This window comes from Hemiscyllium ocellatum, chromosome 24 (genome assembly GCF_020745735.1).
Source record: "Hemiscyllium ocellatum isolate sHemOce1 chromosome 24, sHemOce1.pat.X.cur, whole genome shotgun sequence".
NCBI lineage: Eukaryota > Metazoa > Chordata > Chondrichthyes > Orectolobiformes > Hemiscylliidae > Hemiscyllium > Hemiscyllium ocellatum.
This window is the reverse complement of record NC_083424.1, coordinates 30,428,918-30,453,272: the sequence shown is the minus strand read 5'-3', so window position 1 is coordinate 30,453,272 and position 24,355 is coordinate 30,428,918. Positions and strand designations below refer to the sequence as shown.

Below are 24,355 nucleotides of genomic sequence, written 5' to 3'. Positions count from 1 at the left end.
AGGCACAAGAATAGGAAGGGATTAAAGGGAAATGGGCCAAATGATGACAAATGAGACTACATTAATTTGGGATATCTGGTTGGCATGGAAAAGTTGAGGGTCTGGTTCCATGCTGTACGTCTCTGTGACTCTAAGGCACTGATTCTCAACTGGTTTTTTGGCCTCGGCCCTCCCCAGGAACTCTTCTCAGGTTCCAGGGTCCCGCTTTCAAATAGGGATACAACACGAACAGATAGACAGAAAATTGAACACCAAGAAAACTTGATTTTCCGCCATACAGGATAAAACTTTAAAAAAGACGGTATGAACTTAAACATCTGTCACACCTAATGCGACGCTTGAACTTGGTGCTTTGCTGCAAGTTTCATGATATCAGGCTCCAAATTAGGTTAGGCTTGGGTATTTCATCGGTTCAGTTGCCAGGGCTCCCAAAAACCCTTAGGGGACCCCTTCTCATAGTTTTCAGTCTGTGGCCCCCTTCAAATGTGCTTTAGCACCCGCTGATTGCTCTCATGTGACACCTAGTGGATAGTTACACAATAACATCTACTGTTTCTTGGATAAGAATAACTGAGTGAAGTAGGTGAACAATGCAAAAATACAATATGTACACTTAGTGCTGCTGAAAATAGTCAATAATAAAAGATGAGGCAGTTAATTATGTTATTGGAAAAGTGATCCTGGACATTTAAAATATAAAACCTCTGCAGGCAAAGCCATTCTTGACGTGTGTGGGGCTGTGTTATATCTATTTTGTTTTAAGTAATTTGCAAGCTTTTCGCATATTATCAGTTTCATCAACAGGAAATGTTTCTTCTCTGTACAAACTCGATCACAAACTTGGAATAATTAAACCTTCAATGAGATGGGTTGCAGTGGTTGGTAAAATCCAAAACAACCCATAATATGCTACGATCTTGATTTTTTTAATTGGAAGTTTAAAAAAAGACACGTGCATTTATATAACCACCAGAAGTCTCAAAGTACTTTACAGTCATTGATGTATTACTGAAGTGTGGTTATTATTGTAAAGTAGGTTAAGGTCTCAATTAACCAGTGAACAGTCAGCTCTCACAAACAGCAATGTGCCTACAGCTGGGATAACTGAGGTGGCACAGTGGCTCAGTGGTTAGCACAGCTGCCTCACAACACCAGGGACCCGGGTGCAATTCCACACTTAGGTGACTGTCTGTGTGGAGTTTACATGTACTCCGGTGTCTGTGTGCTCCACTGGGTGCTCTGTTTCCTCCCACAGTCCAAAGATGTGCAAGTTAGGTGGAATGGCCATGCTAAATTGCCCACAGTGTTCAGGGACGTGCAGGCTAGATGAGTTAGCCGTAGGGAATGCAGGGTTACAGGGATAGGGTAGCGGGATGGATCCTGGTGGGATGGTCTTTGGAGGGTTGGTGTGGGCTTGATGGGCTGAGTGGCCTGCTTCCACACTGGAGGGATAATAGCCAGGTGTCAATTAAGGGATAAAGTTTGGCAAGGACACCTGGGATAACTCCCTTGGTGTCTGAAATTGTGCCATGGAATCTTTCACATGAACCACAAAAGGACCTTGGTTTAAAGGCGACTTAGAAGGATGGCATCTCTGACGATGCAGCACTCTTTCACTATCGCACTGGAGTGTCAGCTTTGATTTTTGTGCATAAGTGTTGGATTGGGACCCGAACTCACAATCTTCTGATTCAGAGCCAAGAGGAGTGTAGTGGTAGCATCCCTACCTCTGGGTCAAAAGCACCAGACTTGATTCCAACACCAGGATATGGTGGTCAGAGGAGGTGCATTCATAATGGAGTCAAACAGATTGATGCTCAGCTTGTCAATGCTTCCAATGTACCTGATGGCAAGCAGGAAGAGCAGCCAGATGGAACTGGCAAACTGTTACAGAAATCTGCCCATAGACATGGACCAATCCAAAGGTTCAAACCTTTGGGAAAATGAGGGCAAGAGAAAAGATAGACTACCCTTTTGCTTCTGAAAGTGTTGAAAGAATTGTTATTTAAGAGCAAAGTTCAACTCATACAAAACCTGGTTTAATAAAGAGGGTGTGTGTAATATGATTCTGTAGTTGATAACTGAAGCAGAAACAAGGTCAACATTCAAGAATAGATTAGACAGGCAGTTTGAAAGAGAAAGGAAGAAAGGGACATTATTATTCATGCGCATGCACGGGGAGTAAATACAGCTGGTTTGTGCTGATGTTCATAGGTGATATTGTCTGATGTAAGCAATATCAGGATTAGAGAATCAAATACTAAGATTCAAACTAATTTCTAAAGATGAAAACCAACCTGTGAGAAGGAGCTTTATCCTGATTGGAGAGAGCTGTTCATTTGTACCTCACTAATCTGCAGATCATCTTCATGTTACTCCACTCTGTACTGACACACACTCATTGCTCTGTCATACTGAGCACGAACTGATTTCAGGAAACCCAGTGATTGTGTGACACCAGAACGTCTGTCAGACAGATATTTTCCTCCCATTATTGTGACAGTCCAGTAATAGATCAGGAGCAATGAAGGGTCAGGTGCCTAATGCTTTGAAGTTTACATCACACGCAGTCAGGGAGGTTTAAAAAGCGTTTAGCACACTTGCCTTCATTGCTTAGTCCTTTGAGTGTAAGAGTTGGGAGGTCATGTTGAGGTTGTACAGGACATTGGTAAGGCCTCTTCTGGAATACTGTGTACAGCTCTGGCTACCTAGTTATAGGCAGGATATTATTGGAGAGGGGTCAGAAGAGATTTACCAAGATGTTGCTGGGTATGGATGGTGAGTTATTAAGAAAGGCTGGACAGACTGGGACTTTTTTCACTGGATTGTAGCAGGTTAATAGAAACTGATAAAATAATGAGGTTTATAGATAGGGTTAATGGCAGTTATCTTTTCCCTAGGATGGAAAATTGCAAATATAAGGCACATATTTTTAAAGTGAGACGAGAGAGATTTTTTTTAAAAAAAAGAGGGGTACATGTTTTACACAGAGGGTGGTTCACGTGAGGAATGAACTTCCTGAGGAAGTCATGGATGTGGGTACAATTACAACATTTAAAAGACATTTGGGTAAGTACATGAATAGGAAAGGTTTGGAGGGATATGGGCCAGCAGCAGGCAGGTGGGACTAGTGTGGTTTGGCATTATGTTCAGCATGGACTGGTCGGACCAAAGGGTCTGTTTCTGTGCTGTATGACTCTATGATTCTACATGTGAATATAATTTCTCCAGTAAGTAACTAAAATAATACTTACACCAGTTGTGTTGCACCCCATCCCACAGCTTTAGAAGCAGATATTAGGCCTTCCGTCCAACGAGAATTCTTAGCATAGAATTCTTTTGGTGTTGCTGCCCCCTGTAAATGCAAACGTTATTTCACTAACTGTATTTCAATATTTCATCACCGAAAGGATCCATTGGTTTTACAACATCATTGTAAACAGACAGCGTAGAAGGGATATTCACAGAATTTTGTTTAATTGACCTCAGATAGTTTTCTTTGCGATCTCTTTGTCCCTTCATGGAGATTAGATGGGCGGGCATACAATAAGTTGTCAGCATGGGTTAGGTTCAATTGAATTGTCGGTCTAAATCCTATCATTTACCTTGCGCTTGTAAGACTGTCAACGTGCTGAACTCAGAGAGTTAATCAGTAACAATACAGATAAGGTGAAGCATAGTGACCACCTGAAGGATAAAGTGATTGTGTTCAAGGTGACCTCTCCAGGTATGCTGAATCCATAGATTAAAGTTCTACTTTGCCACAGGTAGTTATGGCTGTGATTCCATGAATGGCATTTTAAAATAAAATCAGGGTGTGTGTTAGAAAAAGAATCTACATGAATTTGGCATCAATTTAACATAATGACACTGTTACAAGTTCCCAACCCCCAGCCTAAGCAATCTTGAACCTAATTGGTCAACACCCATGATGAAAGGTGTCCCACTGGGGTGAGGGCCTCTGGAGTTTATGACTGAGATCATCAGGGAGATGCGACTCCAAAGTGTAACTTGGGCACCAGCATGTGTCCTTACCCGTCCACTTTCCACAATCTCCTTCTGCAGACTTGTAGAAGCCATCACCAGTTGTCTTATCGCCTGAAGTGAGAGAAAATGCAGTGGTGAGTGTACATTAGGGTCATGGCAATGGATTTCAAATTCAAGAAACTCCTCTTCAGGAGGTGCTACATCAGAATGTTTGTTTAAATGAACCCACTTTACTGATAAACTATCCATCTTCAGCCACAACCATCACATCTCTTCAACATCACTGTACAAGGAAACATGCTGAACTCTCTCTTACAATGAGTAAATATAATAACAACAAGTAAAGAACATAAGGAAGGATTATTTGAACTCAACCTTTAATAGGCACATTGTTTCCAAGCCTAGTAACAGACTATTATATTTATCATTTGATACCTAACTACCTGTACAGCTCAGTTAGCTGGATGGCAGATTTGAGATGTAGAATGATGCCAATAGCATGGGTTCAATTCCCACACTGGCTGAAGTTACCATGGAAACTCTCCTTCTTGACCTCTTCCCCTCACCTGAGGCATGGAGACCCTCAGGTTAAACCACCACCATTTGTCTCTCTCTGATGAGAAAGCTGCCCTATGGTCTGGTAGGACTATGGTGACTTTACCTATACCCTTTTGACCAAGAAACCAAATGTGTATTCCTTACCTTCATCAGATCTGTGCAGGAGTTCAAGATTCTGCAAGTGACAGAGAGAGAAAGGAAAATGAAGTTGCCCCATTAGCATAAACAAAAAACAATTTCAATTTGTTTCTGTAAAATTGGGTTGTGTACGTGATTGGCAAATTTCTAACTGACCTTTCATTGACTTCAAGTTTAATTCCAGAGCTTCCTTTCCGGGCCTGGTTCATCATTTCCTGCAGATTAAATGTCAAAGATAGACCAAAAAGGCCGAGTCAGTTATCAGTGTACTGCAGACAGCTCATCCCTGCAAAGAACTATTTGAATGGAATGATTTCCTAATGCTGGATGGGTTAAGAATTCTTCTCTGTTTATCTGTTTAAATCCTTAAGAATGCCACTTAGAAATTTCTCATAAATCTCTGAAACAAAATGAATGTCTATTGCAAAATAAATACCAAACTGTCAGGCAGGTCATGAGGTATTTCCAATTTGCTTGAGAAAACTGAATATATTCTCTAAACTTTATTCAAAGTAAAGATAGAAGTCAGTAGGAAAAATTCAAATCTTTGTAATTGCTGTCAGTGCTACAAGGTGCTTATGTGTGAAATGATGTTGAACTTGTAAGGACTGAGATACCAACTGAAAGGGAGATGGGAACATAGTGATAATATCATTGGACTAACGTAGAATCATAGATATGTAGAAAATAGGAGCAAGTGTAGGCTATTTGAGCCTGCATTGCTATTCATGATGATCGTGGCTGATCATCCAACACAGTATCCTGTTCCACCTTCTCCAACTATCCTTTGACCCCTTAAGTCCCAGGTTAATGCTCTGGAGATACATGTTCACACAGCAATTGATAATTTAGAATTGATAGCAAGTCCCAGTGATGGAATTGTTGTAAAAACGCATCTTTTAGGCAAAAAAACTCTGCTGTTCTTGCCTGGTCTGACCTACACGTAATTCTCAACTGCTGGTCAGATTTCCAAAGGGAATTAAGGTTAGGAGACAAATGTTGGTCTTTCCAGTGATGCCGTATCCCACAAAACTATTCATTTTTAAAATGGGAACACTGTGTTCTTAAGGTAACAAATAGAGAAACAAAAGCGATTGCACAGGAAGAGGAAACTAGCATGGGTTTCCATGGCGACTCATTATCCAGTGATCCCCTTGTGAAATACATGAATGTGAAAGCTTGTTCACAATGTATAAAGAGTCCAGCTCTCAACAACAATGGGCAGAGTCTGGTAGGGGCCTGAGCAACGTGGTCTAAGGTGTGATTTGTGGCAGGGTTAGACGAAAAGTCCAGGAAGGCCTGTCTTGATATTGGAAGCACCGGGCTCCATCTTTTATACTTTTAACAAGCAGTGCAGTAGGTTTCTCACTAGGCAGCAGTAAGTTGCCATTCGAGAGGATTTATCATTTGCGAATAAGCTTGTTAATGGCACAATTGGCCTCATTGATATTCACCTTCCTATCCTACCGAACAAGCTCAGTATCAGCAAATCTCAACATGGAAAACAGAGTGAACACCTGCTAGTCACCCCCATCCACTCCAAAGGGCGTACTAACATCTCCAGGCTTATTCCATGGGCGCCAGTCACATGCACCTCACACCCATAGATATTGGCGCCCAGTGTGTACCAGCCTCTGAGAACCCTGATGACAGATCTCCGATCCATTTACAGGACTCTTCTGCATTTCAATGCAGCACCCCAGGCTGCACTAGGAACTCTCATCGTAGTGCTGCAGCAGGGATACTGTGTGCTCAGGGACACAGATCCAGCTCATAGACAGGCCACAGCTTCAGATTCTTCACTCACCATCACAGTGCTCATTTACTCTGAGACTCGAGGCATCTGGGCTTTGCATTGCCTTTCAGTGCTTTGCCCCTCAGTCAGAGCTACCAGGCTCATATTACTGTCACCCTGCCTTGCTGTTTAACACACTCACAAGGCCAGGAGGGTTGGCCTGGTTGTCAGCAGGCCTCAGTCCGGTCCAGGTGGATAGCTCTCACAGCAGGTCAACAGCAACCTTCATACCAGTCCAGAGGCTCTTACACAGTCTCACGGACATTTGGGATGGTGTCAGGGTCTCCACACAAGCGGTGAGGAGCAAAATGGCAGACAGCGCATCACCTGTCTTGACTGTTTCTGTCTTATCTGGGAGCTGTTTTCCTCCTGGAGAGAGAGAGAGAGAGAGAGAGAGAGAGAGAGAGAGAGAGAGAGAAAGAGAGAGAGAGAGAGAGAAGCAGGAAACCCTGACGTGGAACTGGGCGGCAGAGCAGCTAGTTTTGGCGAAGAGTGGAGTGGTGTCCTGCGCGAGTGAGTAATGGGCACAGAGGCTTGGCTCGGTTAGTGGGGTCAGGGTGTGTGAGACCTGAGGGAAGACATCGCAAGAGTGAGAGTGGGAGACAGGTGCAGGAGTGTGAGGGATCGGAAAGAAGCTGGTAGTACTTACGCTGGCAGAGTGGGGAAGGGCATTGACTTTCTTCCCACAATGCTGTGCAGCCCTCCAGACTGCTGAGACTATACTGACACATATGGCAACTTCAGACCACATTGGTCTGGTGCCAATACCTCTCTTGCTGGTCTTGGGGAAAGAGGACATCCTGGGTCTGCCCTACAGCAAGGAATCAGCTCCTCACTTGCAAAAGCAGGCACCAACATTACTCTGCCTCATGCCCAAGACAAATATCAGGAACTGTACAGGGCATTACGGACTGGCATGGCTTGCTTGGGCTTTTAAAGATGGCATGGCTTGGGGTAGTTAATGAGATGAGTCTAGTAAAGATTCAGTGAGAAAACTTTCTAGGCCTTGCGGCGAGAATCCCATCAAAAAATCTCAGCAGAACTCGCACTTGATCAAAGAAAAGGTAAGATTCAGCCCAATGAGTTTTCACCCGTTGCTGTTCACATCCAGCCCAGCAGATGGTGCACAAAAGCAACATCTGACACAAGCATTTACAATGTATTCTCCCTGAGTCCCTCTCTATAATGGCAAAGTTGAGAGACATTGCCGTTTAAGAGTTCATGCCATGCTACCCACCTTCCTGCCAGCTGATGCTCCACAATATAATAATTTAATATGCTAGCTAATTATAGAAAACCTACCACAGAAATACACCAGAAACAATGAAAGAAATGGAGATTGCAGCATGAATTCTTAGTGAATAACATATGGCCCATTTTAAGTGAGTATAGCAAAAGGAGGCCTTTGTCTGCTCTAATTGATACCACAGAAACCACAGCCAATCCAAAAGGTGCTCATTATCACCCACTACAAAAACTCTCACCAAATCTCTCACATGTGTCTCCCAACATGCTCAACACAACAGGCAATCAACTGGTTTTTATACATTTGTAAAACATGACGAGGGCTCTCAATTAAAGTAACTTTAGCGCAGAGGCTAAGTTCAGATATGTGATGAACATAGTTGGCTTATCAAGTTTCACCAAAGATTACATGAACAATATCACCAACAATAATAATTATCATTAATTTCTGATGTTCAGGAGAACCTTTACCTGACAATACAGAACACCGTCCTCCCACTTCCTCCAGACCAAAGGGGTAGCCATGGGCACCCGTATGGGCCCCAGGTCTGCCTGTCTCTTTGTCGGCTACGTAGAGCAGTCCATCTTCCGTAATTACACCTGCACCACTCCCCACATCTTCCTCTGCTACATTGATGACTGCATTGGCGCCACCTCGTGCTCCCACGAGGAGGTTGAGCAATTCATCAACTTCACCAACACATTCCACCCTGACCTTAAATTTACCTGGACCATCTCTGACACCTCCCTCCCCTTCCTGGACCTCTCCATCCCCATTAATGACGACTGACTTGACACCCACATTTTTTACATACCCACCGACTCCCACAACTACCTGGATTACACCTCCTCCCACCCTACCTCCTGCAAAAATGCCATCCCGTATTCCCAATTTCTCCACTGTATCTGCTCCCAGGAGGACCAGTTCCACCACAGAACACACCAGATGGCTTCCTTCTTTAGAGACCGCAATTTCCCTTCCCATGTGGTTAAAGATGCCCTCCAACGCATCTCGTCCACATCCCGCACCTCCGGCCTCAGACCCCACCCCTCCAACCGTAACAAGGACAGAACCCCCCTGGTGCTCACCTTCCATCCTTCCAACCTTTGCATAAACCAAATCATCCGCCGACATTTCCGCCACCTCCAAACGGACCCCACCACCAGGGATATATTTCCCTCCCCACCCATTTCCACCTTCCGCAAAGACCATTCCCGCTGTGACTACCTGGTCAGGTCCATGTCCCCAACAACCCACCCTCCCGTCCTGGCACCTTCCCCTGCCACCACAGGAATTGCAAAACCTGCGCCCACACCTCCTCCCTCACATCCATCCAAGGCCCTAAAGGAGCCTTCCACATCCATCAAAGTTTTACCTGCACATCCACCAATATCATTTATTGTATCTGTTGCTCCCGATGCGGTCTCCTCTACATTGGGGAGACTGGGTGCCTCCTAGCAGAATGCTTTAGGGAACATCTCCGGGACACCCGCACCAATCAACCACACCGCCCTGTGGCCCAAAATTTCAACTCCTCCTCCCACTCAGCCGAGGACATGGAGGTCCTGGGCTTCCTTCACCGCCACTCCCTTACCACCCGACCCTGGAGGAAGAACACCTCATCTTCCGCCTCAGAACACTTCAACCCCACGGCATCAATGTGGACTTCAACAGTTTCCTCATTTCCCCTTCCCCCACCTCACCTCAGTTCCAAACTTCCAGCTCAGCACTGTCCCCATGACTTGTCCAACCTGCCAATCTTCTTTTCCACCTATCCACTCCACCCTCCTCCCTAACCTATCACGTTCATCCCATCCCCTACTCACCTACTGTACTCTATGCTATTTTTCTCCCCACCCCCACCCTCCTCTCATTTATCTCTCCACCCTTCAGGCACTCTGCCTGTATTCCTAATGAAGGGCTTTTGCCCGAAATGTCAATTTTACTGCTTCTCGGATGCTGCCTGACCTGCTGTGCTTTTCCAGCACCACTAATCCAGAATCTGGTTTCCAGCAACTGCAGTCATTGTTTTTACTCAATACAGAACACTGTAGCAACAGTCTACAGGGAGTTGACCAGGATTATAGAGACAGAAAACAGAAATTAGGGAAATGATTCCAAACCATTTAAAAAAAAAGTTTCTAACAAAAGACCATCAGCCTGAAACAATATCTCAGTTTCTCACTTCAAAGAAGCTGCCTGACCTGGTGAGTATTTCCAACATTTAGTGTTTTTCATTTCATAAGAAAGGATTTTTCTTTCATTAGAAACAGATGCTGCATTACCTCAATCCTCTTTACCGCATCTTCGATGGCTGCAGATGTTTGTGCCATTTCCTTATCCACCATATCCCCAAGTTCCTCTTGTCTGATATCAATGCTTTTAGGCCTCAATTCCTGAGCAAAAGAAAAAGTTTTTTTTTAAAAATCTGTCAACTATTTTAAACATTCAAACCAATGCTTATTCAAATTATCTATAGATGATTATTCAGAAAATAAACCCTATTTCTTCTAAAAAAAAAATACTTTGATTCGAGGTTCATATCCCAAGATTCCTTAACCTGCAATAAAAATGAAACATTTGACAGTATCTAAATTAAAAGGTGGACTCCAGCTTGATAAAGTGTTAACAAATACAGTACCCTTTTCAAGAAGCATTTGTACTGCCACTTTCACGTTGCTGTACAGTAGGTCCCATTCCAGAAAAGAGACAGTAAAATGCAGAGTTAGAATTCAATTTGATTCAAACACTCCCAAGTTTGAGTGATCTCTTCATGCCCATTTGCAAGAGACATCTGCTGGATTGCAACAGACTGCAGTGACAGGGTGGCATGGTGGCTCAGTAGTTAGCATGGCTGCCTCACAGCGCCAGGGTCCAAAGTTCGATGTCGTCCTTGGGCAACTATGTGGAGTTTGCACGTTGTCCCCGTATCTGCGTGGGTTTCCTCCAGGTGCTCAGGTTTCCTCTCATAGTCCAAAGATGTGCAGTTTAGGTGGATTGCCTGAGGTAAACTGCCCATAGTGTCCAGGGATGTGTAGTTTAGTGAAGTAAGGGTGCAGAGGCTGGCGTCCGGTAATCAAGTCACCCATTATTTACATGTGACAGTGCGGGAGGGAGAGAGTGTGACAATGGGGGAGTGAGTGTGATAATGGGGGATAGAGTGTGACAATGAGGAATGAGTGTGACAGTGGGGGAATGAATGCGATAGTCAGGGAGGAACTGAATGTGACTTGGGCTCTGACATCCAGCTCAAAGTCAGTCCCTAGACTGTGGAGACCTTCTGAATCTCCAGTTTATTTTTTTGATTTTTTTTCTCTTTTTTTCCCCCCACACTACTGCCTAACCACGGTAGTGCTTATATTTTCCTCAGCACCCATGTTGTGTGTGTGCAGGTGTATCTCCAGTGTTTTTTTTCTTTTTTTTTACAAGGTGCACAAATCTTTATTCAGTTTCCACCACCAGGAAGAAAGGAGAACACCTGAGTGGCCAGTGACAAGCAGTGCCCTTCACACCAAAGGGCAATGCTGTGTGATCAAACAGTGAAGGGGAGGGCAGGGATTAAATCAAAATAGAGTTGGATGGGGAAATAATCTCCAGTTTATATTTGTCAGCCAGGGCTCCCTGACTGGTCTGTGTTAACAATCCCGACCAGGGATCGCATAATCAATGAGATCCATATGGGCCTGGTTTCATTAATTACAAACTAGGCGGATTAGCCATGGGAAAGGCAAGGTTACAGGGATAGCTTGGTGGGGGAGTGGGGGGTGCGGATCTGGGTGGGATGCTCTGCGGAGGGTCATTGTGGACTCGATGGGCCTAATCGCCTGCTTCCACGCTGGAAGGATTCTATGACAAGTCACTTTTTAAAAAAGGTGCAGGCAATTTGTTTGGGTCCTCAGATCACTGACAAACACATTTATTCTGGTGAGCAGCCACTTACAATTTCCCTCAAAGTTCTTCAAGTTTCATGGTGGGAGTAAGCTGTAAGCACAAGATATTAAAGATGCATGGAACTAAAGTGAGTTAATTGAATGAAGATGATCTCCTTAAATAACAGACCAAGTGCAAAGCCAATTCGCATTCCATGTGGCTTTCTTGTTAACTTCCAGCACAGCCACACAAACAACAGTGAGCTGCAGCCTGCACTCTGTAGGCAACTGGGCTTCGGGCCCAGTAATGGAGGAACACAGACACTGAACCACAGGATTCACTCAGTTCTCTACCCAGAGGAGCAATTGCAAGCGTTATTGAGTTTTCTATAGTCTAGTAAGATATCCCATTCCTAGTTGAGGATTAGGGGTTGGTTGTTACCTGTCCAAGATCAAGAATTCTCTGCATTACTCTCCTCACTTCAGCTGGATCAGCGTGGGTAATTGACTGCCTATCCTTCAGATCACTCAAATAGCGTACACTCTCATCACCACACTCTCTGCAGTTATCAGTCAGTCCTGTAGGAATGAAAAACAATTAGCAGAAAATTATTCTTAAAACTAAGCCCTGTGTTGCTGTTCAAAGAATTTGTTTCCCTACATGAGGGAAAAGTAAAGTTTCAAAGTTAAAACATCTGTATCATCCATACTGCCTTCTTAACAGAGATCCTCAGGAATTGACAATGTTACAATCAGAGTTCTGAAACAGGACCTTCAGCCCAATTGATGACACTGGAGTTTTGAAAAATATTGAATTATTGTAAAGTCCTTCCATGGGATATGTGGCAGAGAGTTCTACAGATTCACCACTCTCTGGGTCAAGACATTTCTCCTCACCTCAGTCCTGGATGTCCTAATCTATATCCATAGGCTGTGACCCCTGGATCTGCACTCCCCAGTCATCAGGAACATCCTTTCTGCTTTTACTTTATCTAGTCCTATTAGAATGGTATGAGATTCCCTTCATTCATCTAAACTCCAGTGAATATAGTCCTAATCAATCCAGTCTCTCTTAAAGCCTCAGGAATCAGTCTGATAAATCTTTGTCGCACTCCCTCCACAGCCAGAACATCCCTCTTCCTCAGATATGGAGACCAAAACTTCACTGAATACTCCAGGTGTGGTTTCACCAAGGCCGTACACAACTGCAGCATGGCATCCCTTCTCTTGAACTCAAATTCTGTCACTATGAAGGTCAACATGCCATTCCTCACTGCCTGCTTACTTTCAGTGGTAGGTTTATAAAGAGCAAGGTCTCATCACACCTCCACCTTTCCCAATCCACCATCATCCAGATAATAATCTGCCCTCCTGATTTTGTTATCAAAGTGGATAATCTCATATTTATCCACATTATACATCATCAGCCCTGCAATTGCTCACTCATCAGACTGAAGCATCTCTGCGTCCTCCTCACAGTTCACCCTCCCACCCAGCTTTGTGTTGTCTCCAAACGTGGATGTAATGCATTTCATTCCCTCATCTAAATCATCAAATCATTAGGACTTAAAGTGGATGTTTGAACAACATGGGCAGTGAGTGAAGGGTTAGCAAAACCACAGTCTCCTCCAAATAGTTTCATGGTCACTATCTGAGATGAGTTGTCAATTGCAAATTAATTACTTGAATTGAAATTTCAGCAGCTGCTAAGATGGAGTTTGAACCAGTGGCTGCAGTGCAGTAGCCTGGGCACTAGCCTAATGACACAATCCACTACACTGCTTGGCAGCCTCTTCCTGGTGAAGGCGTTGCAATAAGAAATTCCAGGAGCAAATGGATTCAATACTTACTGTCAGCGTGATCAGTTGGAGCCAGATGTGAAGTGGCACTGCCATTGACTATGGTATCTGCAGTCAGGTGTGCAAACCTGGTCAGTGCTTTAAGGAGGCCACTGGCATCTACAGGAACAAAGGCGAGCGGTTTTATATAGATGCCCAAGGGGAAGATCCAAGTGAATGCTATACTTTGAGTGTTTCAAATCATAGTTGCTTATCTGTACAGAATATCACAGAGAACTGGGAAGGACAATGGAGATGTAAGAAATTCAAAGATGATGCTTATTCAACAACAGTACAAGAGAGGAACCTTCTTCACATCTGTAATTTATTCTTGGATCAACCTTTCAGTATTATTAATCCATCATGCAAAACTTTTATGACACTTCCATTAGATTTATATGAAATGATAACTGCTTTTAATAAACTCAGGCTCCTTATTGACTGAGTATATTAATCACTGCATGGACTGACACTGACACATACTGAAAAGTAAGATTCTGGAATTCTATCCTATGTCTGGGTCAGGTTTACACTGTGTATGGAGAGCTGAAATTGGATTTGTTGTACAAACAGTTCCCAATATCCACACTGTAAAGGAAAGTACGCAACTCCCTCGCCCAGTAACCCATTGGTTAAAGTACACAGGCTGTTCAACTGAAAACAGGGTAAAGCTCAGCTGACATGCCAACACAGTGGACTCATCCAACAATGTGGAGGCTCACACATGATGAGGTGAACAAGGCACTGTTGGAGGACCAGCATCTTACTGAATCTTCTCACAACCTGGTGTAATTGGGAAAGGGAAGGCTGGTGGGGGTGGGGGTGGGGGGTTAGTCCAAATAAACTTTCTGTGATAGACTTTGCTTTTAGGTGAAAGAGATCCAATTGGAGCAAGCATGTGTCCCAACCTCTGAGCTGGGAGGGAACAAAGTGAAAAGTATGTAAGTTACTCACCTTTTGGTGGTCAGAATCCTAACTTCATAAATCAACAAACATTGAAATTATTGGGGTGTGCTGTCCAGGAGATTGAGTGGTCATACCTTCCATGTTCTTCAAGTACTCAAAGTGTCCCTGTTCCATCAAATTCACCGACTCTAAGGCAGCTTCTGTCCTATTTATGAGGTAATCTAAAAGCAATGGAAGAAATCAAACTCCTTTAGTTTTTGATTCATCACAGACTTGGATGAGATGTATACAATCAAGTACAGGAATTGTGCACTCTCACATTTACACATTACCATGGAAACTACACTAAGGCCTGAAGGGGTCCAATGCTATTCTTAAGGCTCTGTTCTCAGTTTTTGCTCTTGCCCTATGGATTTTGTTCACATTAAAGTTAGTTTATTGTCTGGTGGTCCTCAATTAATATTTGGGTGATCAATTATTATTCCTCTTCCTCTGCAAATAGGACCTTAGTGTACAAGAAATGCAAGGGGAACAGGGTAACTGGGAGGATGGACGGGTAGGTTATGGATACTAGGTCAGTTTATTAAAATTATTTGTGGATCTCTCATAACATCACTATGTGGATTTGGAGAATACATTTTGATATAATTTCTTAGCACAGCATGTTTTGGAAGCAGCCAGAGACCAGGTTTTAATAGACAAGGTACTGTGACATGATTAATATCTCAGAGCAACAGCACCTTTAGGGAAGAGCGATCATAATATGATTGAATTTTACATCCAGTTTGAAAGGCAAAACAGTGGGTCTAAGGTTAGTATTTTAATCTTAAAAAACAACAAAGATGTGAATGTGAAAGCTGAGCTGGCTGAAGTAAAATGAGACATTAGGCTAGGAGATAGATCAATAGAGAAGCAATGGGAGAGATGTAAGGGGATATTTCAACATCATCAAGATAACTGCATTCCTACTATAAAGAAAAATGGTGAGGGAAGACACACTATCTGTGGTCAACTGAAGAATTTAAGAACTTAAGCATCAAACTTAAGGAAAAAGCATACAATTGCACAAAGCTAAATGGGTGGTCAGCTGACCAGTCAGAATATAAAGAACAGCACAGAATGACTGTAAGGTTAACTAGGACAAATGAGTGAGCATGAAATGAGACTAGTCAGGAATTTAAAAACAGGAAGAGTTTCTATAGGAATCGAAAAGGAAAAGAATAACATTTGTTCAATTTTGGAAAGGTTCCATTAGACTGGAAAGTAACAGATGTAACCTCTCTTTAAGAAAGGAAGGAGACACTAAACTTGCATATCAAATGTCATGGGGAATGAGTTAGAAGACAGCATCCAAGGAATAGGAAATTCGACGTTTCGGGCATAAGCCCTTCATCAGAATGAAGGGCTTATGCCCGAAACATCGAATTTCCTATTCCTTGGATGCTGCCTAACCTGCTGTGCTTTAACCAGCAACACATTTTCAGCTGTGATCTCCAGCATCTGCAGACCTCATTTTTTACCCAATGAGTTAGAAGAAGTCACTAAAAAGATCATAACCGGGCACCGAGATAAACTCAAGGAAATTAGGAAGAGCCAGCCTGGATTTGTGAAAGTGAAATCATGTTTAATCAATTTATGGGAATTCTATAAAGGTGCTGTGGATGAAGGAAAACCCTGGCGATGCAATGTATATTCAAAGGAAATTTTCAAGATTCCACATCACAAATTAGGAGTACGTGATATTGGGGGTAACATATTAGCATACGTAGAAGGTTGGCTATTGGCAGAGAATATGCATAGATGGGTCTCTGAGATTGACAGGATATGATGCGTGGGATCCTGCAAGGTTCTGTGCCGGAGTCCTTACTTTTTACAATTTACATTAATAACTTAGATTAGGGAATGAAAAGCATGGTGGTTAAATTTACAGAAGATAGGCAGGTAGGTATTTTGTTTGGACAACATAGCTTAACCATTGTTTTCCACACCCTTGATTGATTGATTAATTTATTGTCCCATGTACCAAAATACAGTAAAAAAGCTCTTGTTTATGAGCAATACAGGCAGATCACAGGAAGCAAGGAAATGCAGATCAAAGGTTATACAAAAGCTTACACAGAGGTATCCAGGTTACATTGCACAGGACAAGATCAATGCTAGTAAGATCAGTTAGAATGTAAGTTTAAGAGTCTAGAATGGTTATAAGAAATGTTAGAGTTAGATCTGCTGTAGGGAGCTCACACAGAGTTGTACAGGTCTCAGCGCCATCTTAGGGGGTTAGTGAGTGAATAAAAACCCGGCAGATGTAGCATTGGGTTGGAAAACATGAGTTCTCACTTAGTCAGGAAAAATAAAAGAATATTACTTAAGTATCACTTGATGGTGAATGGCTGTGGAATTCTGAGGTGCAGAGGGATTTATGTGTTCTTGTGCAGGTCTTGCAAAAAGTCCACAGCAAGTGATTAAGAACTCTAACGGAATGCAAGAGGAATTAAACATTAAGGAAGTTTTGCTTTAGTTATACAGGGCACTGGTGAGACCACACCTTAAAAACTGTGTCCAGTTTTGGTTTCCTTTGGAAGATGTTAAATGCATTGAAGGTATTTCAGAGGAGGGTTACTAGAGGAGGAAGAGTGGACAGACTGGACTTGTTTCTATTAGCATTTAGAAGAGTGAGGGGTGATTGGATTGAAGTTTATAAAAGATCATGAACGGACTTGACAAGGTGGATGTGGAAAGGCTATTTCATGCTGTAAGTCAGTCCAGAACGAGGCATTTTAAAGTGAAAGATCACCCAGTTAGGACAGCTATGAGGAGAGCTTTGGTTCTGAGACACTTCGGAATCCTCTGCCCCAGAAGATGGTGTAACAAAATAATTGAATAAGTAAGGCAATCTCGGGAACAGATAGGAATGGGAAATTCAAGGCACAAACAGATCAGACATGATTCAATTGAATGGCGAAGCAGATTTCAAGGGCCGAATCATCTACTGTTGTTCATCGTCTTCACTGTCACTGGGACAAAATGCTAGAATTCCCTCCCTTTTAGGTCAACTCAACTGTAGCAGTTCCAGAAGGCAGCTTCTCAAGGGAAACCAGGGGCGGGCAAGAAATGCAGGCCAGCCAGCAATGCTTACACCTCACAAATGAATAAAAAAATTCATTTGTTCACACATTGGAGAAGACAGGGAGGCTGGAGCCTTGTTATGTGTTGGCAACTGACGTATTAGAACAGAGTGGACTATGGTAAATTACACTGTAGACTTTCTACTTCAGTGTGAAGTACTGACACTTTAGATGATAAAATAAAGTGGTTGGCATGTTGATTCTGTGAGGAGTTTCAGAATGTGTGTTGGACCTTTCCCAAGGAATTAATACTATGAAGCTAGCTCCAAAAATGTCACTAATGAGGTGGAAGGAACAACGAAAGGGACTACAGGTTGTTCTGCTATAATGCACGTATCGTCAGTGCAAATTCACTGTAATGCGATTGACAAATTGGGGACACTGTTTCTACAGCGCTAATTTTTAAAATGTGTATTAGCTGTAATGTGATTACATCACCAACAATTTAAGCACTATTTCTAAAGTGCGATTTTTCTATAACATGGAGTTGCACAAGAACGCAACCATCACATTTTTGAAGGACTGAGTGTATACTGGTTCTGTGGAGTTCAGTGTTGGTATGGAAGTGTATAGAGCTCATCAACTATGGGGTAACAGAGGTAAGGAATGACTGAGTAACTGCTGTCCTGTCATATAGCTCTGCTGGAATAATATGGGAACAGTTACCACTGACTACAATATGTGCAAGATGACCCAAGACATCCAACAAACACCGAGCCTTCATCAAAGTTTCGTGAGATTAATTTTAATGAGTGACAGACTGTATAGGACAATGCAAGTCAACCTTTGTTATAACTGTCTTACTCCTTGTAAGAAGCATGCCAGTCAGGCTTGCAAAGTCGGTTTGCATACAGGGATATGAGGAGGGGATGCAATGTGGGGTCACATTCTCAGTAATACAGACATGCTGTAAAGAGCCGCATTAGTTCAAAAGACTAGGGATGACAACAAGAGAATCTTGTTTGAATACAATGAAACATCACTCTAACTAGTTGTGTTAGAGAGTGGAATTTAGAATTCCATGAAGAGTAGGGAAAAAGAAATTGAACACTTTACAAAGGTTTATCGGCTATATCAAAATGTGCTTGGAAACTGTACGGGCCATAAACAATGACATTTTCAAACAAGTTCTGTAATTAGGTCACGCATTTGGAACTAAGTATTTAATGAACAATTTCTACTCACACAATGCCTCTTTAAAATGAAACATTCTCTTGAATAATTGTTTTGTTTGCTTAGGAAATATATTCTTTTCTCGCAAAGCTAACAAATTCCTTGTACATCAATGGCCAAAGTGCCACATAACAAGAGACATGAGGATGCTGTTTAAGAATTGCTGCCAGCGTTCAGACCTGGTGAACTGGTGCATCTGATGTGCAGTGGATCGTCTAGTTTCGCCACTGCGTCTTGAATGATGTTCTCAGCTTCTCTTACAGTTTCCTGGACCAGATTGAACTGTTCATCCAGAAGCTTCTGCTGCAGCATCTGCTCTCGATTTGCCTACAATATCAATCAACATGCAGTGAGCAGCTGTTACGTTTTCTGCATAAATGGAATTCGGGAAAACAGGCTCTGGGCCTACCTTCCTTATCCATCACTATCTCAGCTGTTAACACAGGCTCTGTGCATATCAAATTACTCCCACCGTGCCTGCTATCGTTTCATAGTAACATTACTTCAGGCAGTTGACCATCTACTTCTTCCCATTTCACAGATTAATCCGTTTCCTCTCCTGTCTGAAAATATTTCCCATCTATGTTTTGCTTGAAATACTGTTATCTGTAATTCCTTCCAGATCTCAAACGCCTAAATCCGAAACGTTAATTTATCTCTTCACAGATACTTATTAATATTCTGTTTAGATACAGATTCCCAGCATTTCTGTATTATACTATTAGCCATGTCCTTGATGATTAAACAATCTAGAATTTGGACACAGCTTCAGGTAATGAACATAGAGTTTGCATTTATAGAGAAAATATTACAATGTTTCACAGCTAATCAAAGACTGTTTTGAAGTGACGATATAATCTAGGGAAACACAGCCGCTAAGTTATGCACAGCAAACTCCCACAAATAGGTATTAGATTGATTTAGCTATTTTCAGTGACACCAATTTAGGGATTAATGTTGGTCCAGATGTCAGAAAGATGATGTTCATCGAATATTGCCATGGGACATTGGGGGCAGGCAGAAAATGTGAAAAGCAGCTCCTCAGACAAAACAGCACCCCCTCAGTTCGGCCCCAAATTGTCAGCCTGGATTTAGTGCTTTCAAGTCCCTGAGTAAGCACTAAACCCATGATCATTTGAGCTGGAGACAAGAGTGCGACTGAGCCACAGCTGATGCTTACATAACAATTGGAAAATGGGTATCAAAAGCTGAAATAGGAATTGCTCTAGATTCTGACCTTCTCTGTGAATTTGTCCTGGAGTTCTTCCAGTTCCCTCAAGCTCTTGTCTTTCTCAGTGCGCATCGTCGTCTCTTTTTCCTGAATCATGTTCCTTAGGGAATACGCTTCTGCTTCCTTTGAAGCCACTGTTTTCCTCAGATTGTCCTTCTCTGCCTCCAGGCCCTGCAGCCTAGAATTCATCTCTGAGCTGGCCTGCAAACAAAGTGCCAAATCACTACAAAACATCACTAAATGGAACTCCGAGATCAGTTCACCTACTTCAGTCATGAAAATAAATCTTCACTTCCAACAGAATTAAACACAGATAGGGAGCAATCTCTGCTACAGATAACAAAATCAGAACTCACAGCCTGTAACACATCCCCATCCTTTACACAGAATGATTCAAGAGGCTATTCAGGCCATTGTACCCATGGCTCCATCGCCATTTACAGTTGTCTTTATCCAACTATATTTATGATATTGACGATACTTCTTCTGGACGTAATGCTGGACAGTTACGTTTGTGCCAACTTTGTCCCTTAATCTTTCTCAACAAACATTAATGAGGAAGCGTTCCTTTTAAAGTAGTCATCCTGAGATCAATTTATTTGCTTGGGAAATGAAAACCCAGCCTGCATCGTGCAACTCAGCAATGCAGACCTGACAGATTGTTGTTCTATGAGCATTTTATCGAGAGTCGTGGTGAGAGGAAATGTAATGAGTCTTCATTCTCCTGAGCTAAAAAGGGATGAAAAACAACCCCATTCACCACTCCATGTTGCTATCCAGTGGCTGATAGAAGAACATGTGTGCATGTACAGACATAGAATCATAGTCATAGAGATGTATAGCATGGAAACAGAGCCTTTGGTCCAACCTGTCCATGCCGACCAGATATCCCAACCCAATCTAGTCCTACCTGCCGGCACCTGGCCCATATCCCTCCAAACCCTTCCTATTCATATACCCATCCAAATGCCTCTTACATGTTGCAATTGTACCAGCCTCCACCACTTCCTCTGGCAGCTCATTCCATACACACACCACCCTCTGTGTGAAAAAGTTGCCCCTTAGGTCTCTTTTGTATCTTTCCCCTCTCACAAATGTACAGGCTCACAATTAAATAATGGTTAACATGGATGAAGTACCTCAACATGAGTCAGCACCCTCTGGGGAAGAGGGGAAGGAAACAGAAGGGAAAAATGCAACATTTCCACTGGGGCACCTTGTCACCTTCTACCTTGTACCTGTTCAGAGTTCCGCAGTGAGACCTGGATGGTAGACAGTTCCTCCTTACTTGCAGCCAGTTCCCTTTTCAGCTGTTCCATTACAAAGTTCTGGTCCTCTAGCTGTAAGTAGTGATATCAGAGAATATCAGAGAATATCATGCAGATATTGTAACCCAGCCAGGTTCCAGGACAAGGAAGACTGGCAAACAACTGCAATATGACAAGAGTTGGACTTCAGACAGTCATATCAGAACAAATTTGACAAGTGTCCTCTGACATAACCAGGCTGTAACTGAGAATCTTAATGCAATGCGATCACATCAAGAACAATCAACTGAGAGACACCGGCAGATACATTTATATCATATTTAAACGGTTAGGGACCAAGCCAGCAGAATCAAATACTGTTGGAACTTGTTATTATGCACTCTCAGAGTTTACTGTGCAAGGAAGCAATGATTTAGTGTTTTATTGAATTATTTGAATGCCAATCCATTCTTAGCCAAGTGAAACTTGGGTCAGGAAGCTATTTGACAGCTAAACTGAATCTTGGCACTAGAGGGCACTATCTAATACCAAAAACACCTCAAGCATGTGGTTTTGAGTCAAGGAAGAAGCAAATTAACAAGCAACACCCAGAAAGGGCTTGAGAGAGAAATAGATTATCCCCATTGTATGAATATAATGACATTATATCCACAATTACCCCATTTACAAAATGGCATCATCACATAGTAAAGAACTAACACTGTCAGGGAGAGATTTTATACCATTTTGTAATACACTGCACTAGCAGGTTGCTGCAATAGCCGGTTTTTAAAACTGCAAATGTAACAAAGCTATGTAATGCACCACAAAATAGGATTTTCCTCATTTGCATTTCATCATTTAAAGTCATTTCAACAAGGATTCAGTAGCTACTTAATTCTGGGTTTCCCTGCACTCTTATGTCAGAAAATGTCACTCTGATGGGACAGCTTTATACAGAACAGAATCAATATCAACAGAAAACACAATGGAAAATTATCGATGCAGAACACAACATAACAATACAGCCTTTTATGAAGTTAACAATCACAGCTGCCCTGAGACTAATCTGGGGAGGTTAACTGCACCAATGTGCAATGGTACGGTACAGAAGAGTAAGTGAAGGACCAGCTTCTTTTGATATTAATGAAGGCTTATAATTTGACTCAGTGTCCTTGAGTGTGTGAACTAAGACTTTTAGGAATCGCTATTGATTAAATAATTAAGTTAGAAAGAAATTGATTGGAAGAGAGCCTTAAATATTGTTCCCGAAATGAATTAAAGGATTGAAAGGTGCAGTTCTTGAATCCAGATAGATTTTAGTCGGGGACTGAAGGCCTCTCTGGATATATCATTTCATCATTAAAAATTAAATTCCACAGAGTTTTCCTAATTGCCTGCCAGTGATTCTTTGCAACCTTTTAGTAGAGTATATTTGCCAGGAAATGGTGTTGGATAGACTGTTAGGTCTGAAGGCTGATAAGTCCCCAGGACCTGATGGTCTACATCCCAGGAGGTGGCTCTAGAAATCGTGGATGCGTTGGTGATTATTTTCCAGAGTTCAATAGATTCAGGATCAGTTCCTGCAGATTGGAGGGTAGCTAATGTTGTACCATTTTTAAAGAAAGGAGCGAGAGAGAAAGCAGGAAATTATAGACCAGTTAGTCTGACCTCAGTGGTGGGAAAGATGCTGGAGTCAATTATAAAGGATGAAATTATGACACATCTGGATAGTAGTAACAGGATAGGTCAGAGTCAGCATAGTTTTATGAAGGGGAAATCATGCTTGACTAATCTTCCGGAATTTTTTGAGGATGTAACTCTGAAGATGGACAAGGGAGATCCAGTGGATGTAGTATACCTGGACTTTCAGAAAGCCTTTGATAAAGTCCCACATAGGAAGTTAGTGAGCAAAATTAGGGCGCATGGTATTGGGGGCAAAGTACTGACTTGGATTGAAAATTGATTGGCTGACAGAAAACAAAAAGTAGTGATAAATGGCTCCATTTCGGAATGGCAGGCGGTGACCAGTGGGGTATTACAGGGATCAGTGCTGGGACTGCAGCTTTTTACAATATATATTAGTAATATAGGAGATGGTATTAATAGTAACATTAGCAAATTTGCTGATGGTACAAAGCTGGGTGGCAGGGTAAAATGTGAGGAGGATGTTAGGAGATTATAGGGTGACCTGGACAGGTTAGGTGAGTGGACAGATGCATGGCAGATGCAGTTTAATGTGGATAAATGTATGGTTATCCACTTTGGTGGCAAGAACTGGAAGGCAGATTACTAACTAAATGGGGTCAAGTTAGGTAAAGGGGCAGTACAAAGAGATCTGGGCGTTCTTGTACACCTGTCAATGAAGGCAAGCATGCAGGTACAGCAGGTAGTGAAGAAAGCTAATAGCATGCTGGCCTTCATAACAAGAGGAATTGAGTATAGAAGCAAAGGGGTTCTTCTGCAGCTGTACAGGGCCCTGGTGAGACTGCACCTGAAATATTGCGTGCAGTTCCGACCTCCAAATTTGCGGAAAGACATTCTGGCTATTGAAGGAGTGCAGCGTAGGTTCACGAGGTCAATTCCTGGAATGGCGTGACTATCATACGTTGAAAGATTGGAACAACTGAGCTTGTATACCTTTGAGTTTAGAAGACTGAGAGGGGATCTGATTGAGACATATAAGATTATTAAAGGATTGGACACTCTGGTGACAGGAAACATGTTTCCACTGATGGGTGAGTGCCGAACCAGAGGACACAGCTTAAAAATACGGGGTAGACCATTTAGGACAGAGATGAGGAGAAACTTCTTCACCCAGAGAGTGGTGAATGTGTGGAATGCTCTGCCCCAGAAGGCAGTGGAGGCCGTCTCTGTATTCATTTAAGAAAGAGTTGGATTGAGCTCTCAAGGATAGTGGAATCAAGGGTTATGGAAATAAGACAGGAACAGGATACTGATTGAGGATGATCAGTCATGATCATAATGAATGGTGCTGCTGGCTCGAAGGGCTGAATGGCCTACTCCTGCACCTATTGTCTATTGTCTAGAGAGCTATGTGATTAGGAGATTTCAAATGAGAGGTACGTATTGGGCAACTTAGGTTGATTGATGGGAAATCATTAAAACCATCAGAGAGACTTAACTGGATATGGTTCCATGGTCACTGTTCAAAATGCAGAAACGAATGAATGTTTGTCAAGGTTCTATGTTATACTGAAAGTCATTGAGGAGAAGCATTT

The 24,355-nt window shown here is 42.5% G+C and overlaps 1 protein-coding gene across 2 annotated transcripts in view; it reads right to left on the bottom strand.

Annotated features, from left to right (window-relative positions):
* Positions 1–24,355, bottom strand: part of LOC132827138 (huntingtin-interacting protein 1-related protein-like) — a 146,332-nt gene that overhangs the window by 15,036 nt on the left and 106,941 nt on the right. For both annotated transcript variants that reach the window (XM_060843661.1, XM_060843662.1), the window contains exons 17-27: positions 21,105–21,206; positions 19,873–20,067; positions 18,815–18,962; positions 14,472–14,558; positions 13,444–13,551; positions 12,036–12,172; positions 10,010–10,120; positions 4,840–4,898; positions 4,690–4,720; positions 4,036–4,098; positions 3,255–3,355 (exon numbers count right to left, since the gene is read on the bottom strand). In XM_060843661.1, coding sequence (XP_060699644.1) covers positions 3,255–3,355; positions 4,036–4,098; positions 4,690–4,720; positions 4,840–4,898; positions 10,010–10,120; positions 12,036–12,172; positions 13,444–13,551; positions 14,472–14,558; positions 18,815–18,962; positions 19,873–20,067; positions 21,105–21,206 — 1,142 coding nt within the window. The remainder of the gene's footprint in view (positions 1–3,254; positions 3,356–4,035; positions 4,099–4,689; positions 4,721–4,839; positions 4,899–10,009; positions 10,121–12,035; positions 12,173–13,443; positions 13,552–14,471; positions 14,559–18,814; positions 18,963–19,872; positions 20,068–21,104; positions 21,207–24,355) is intronic.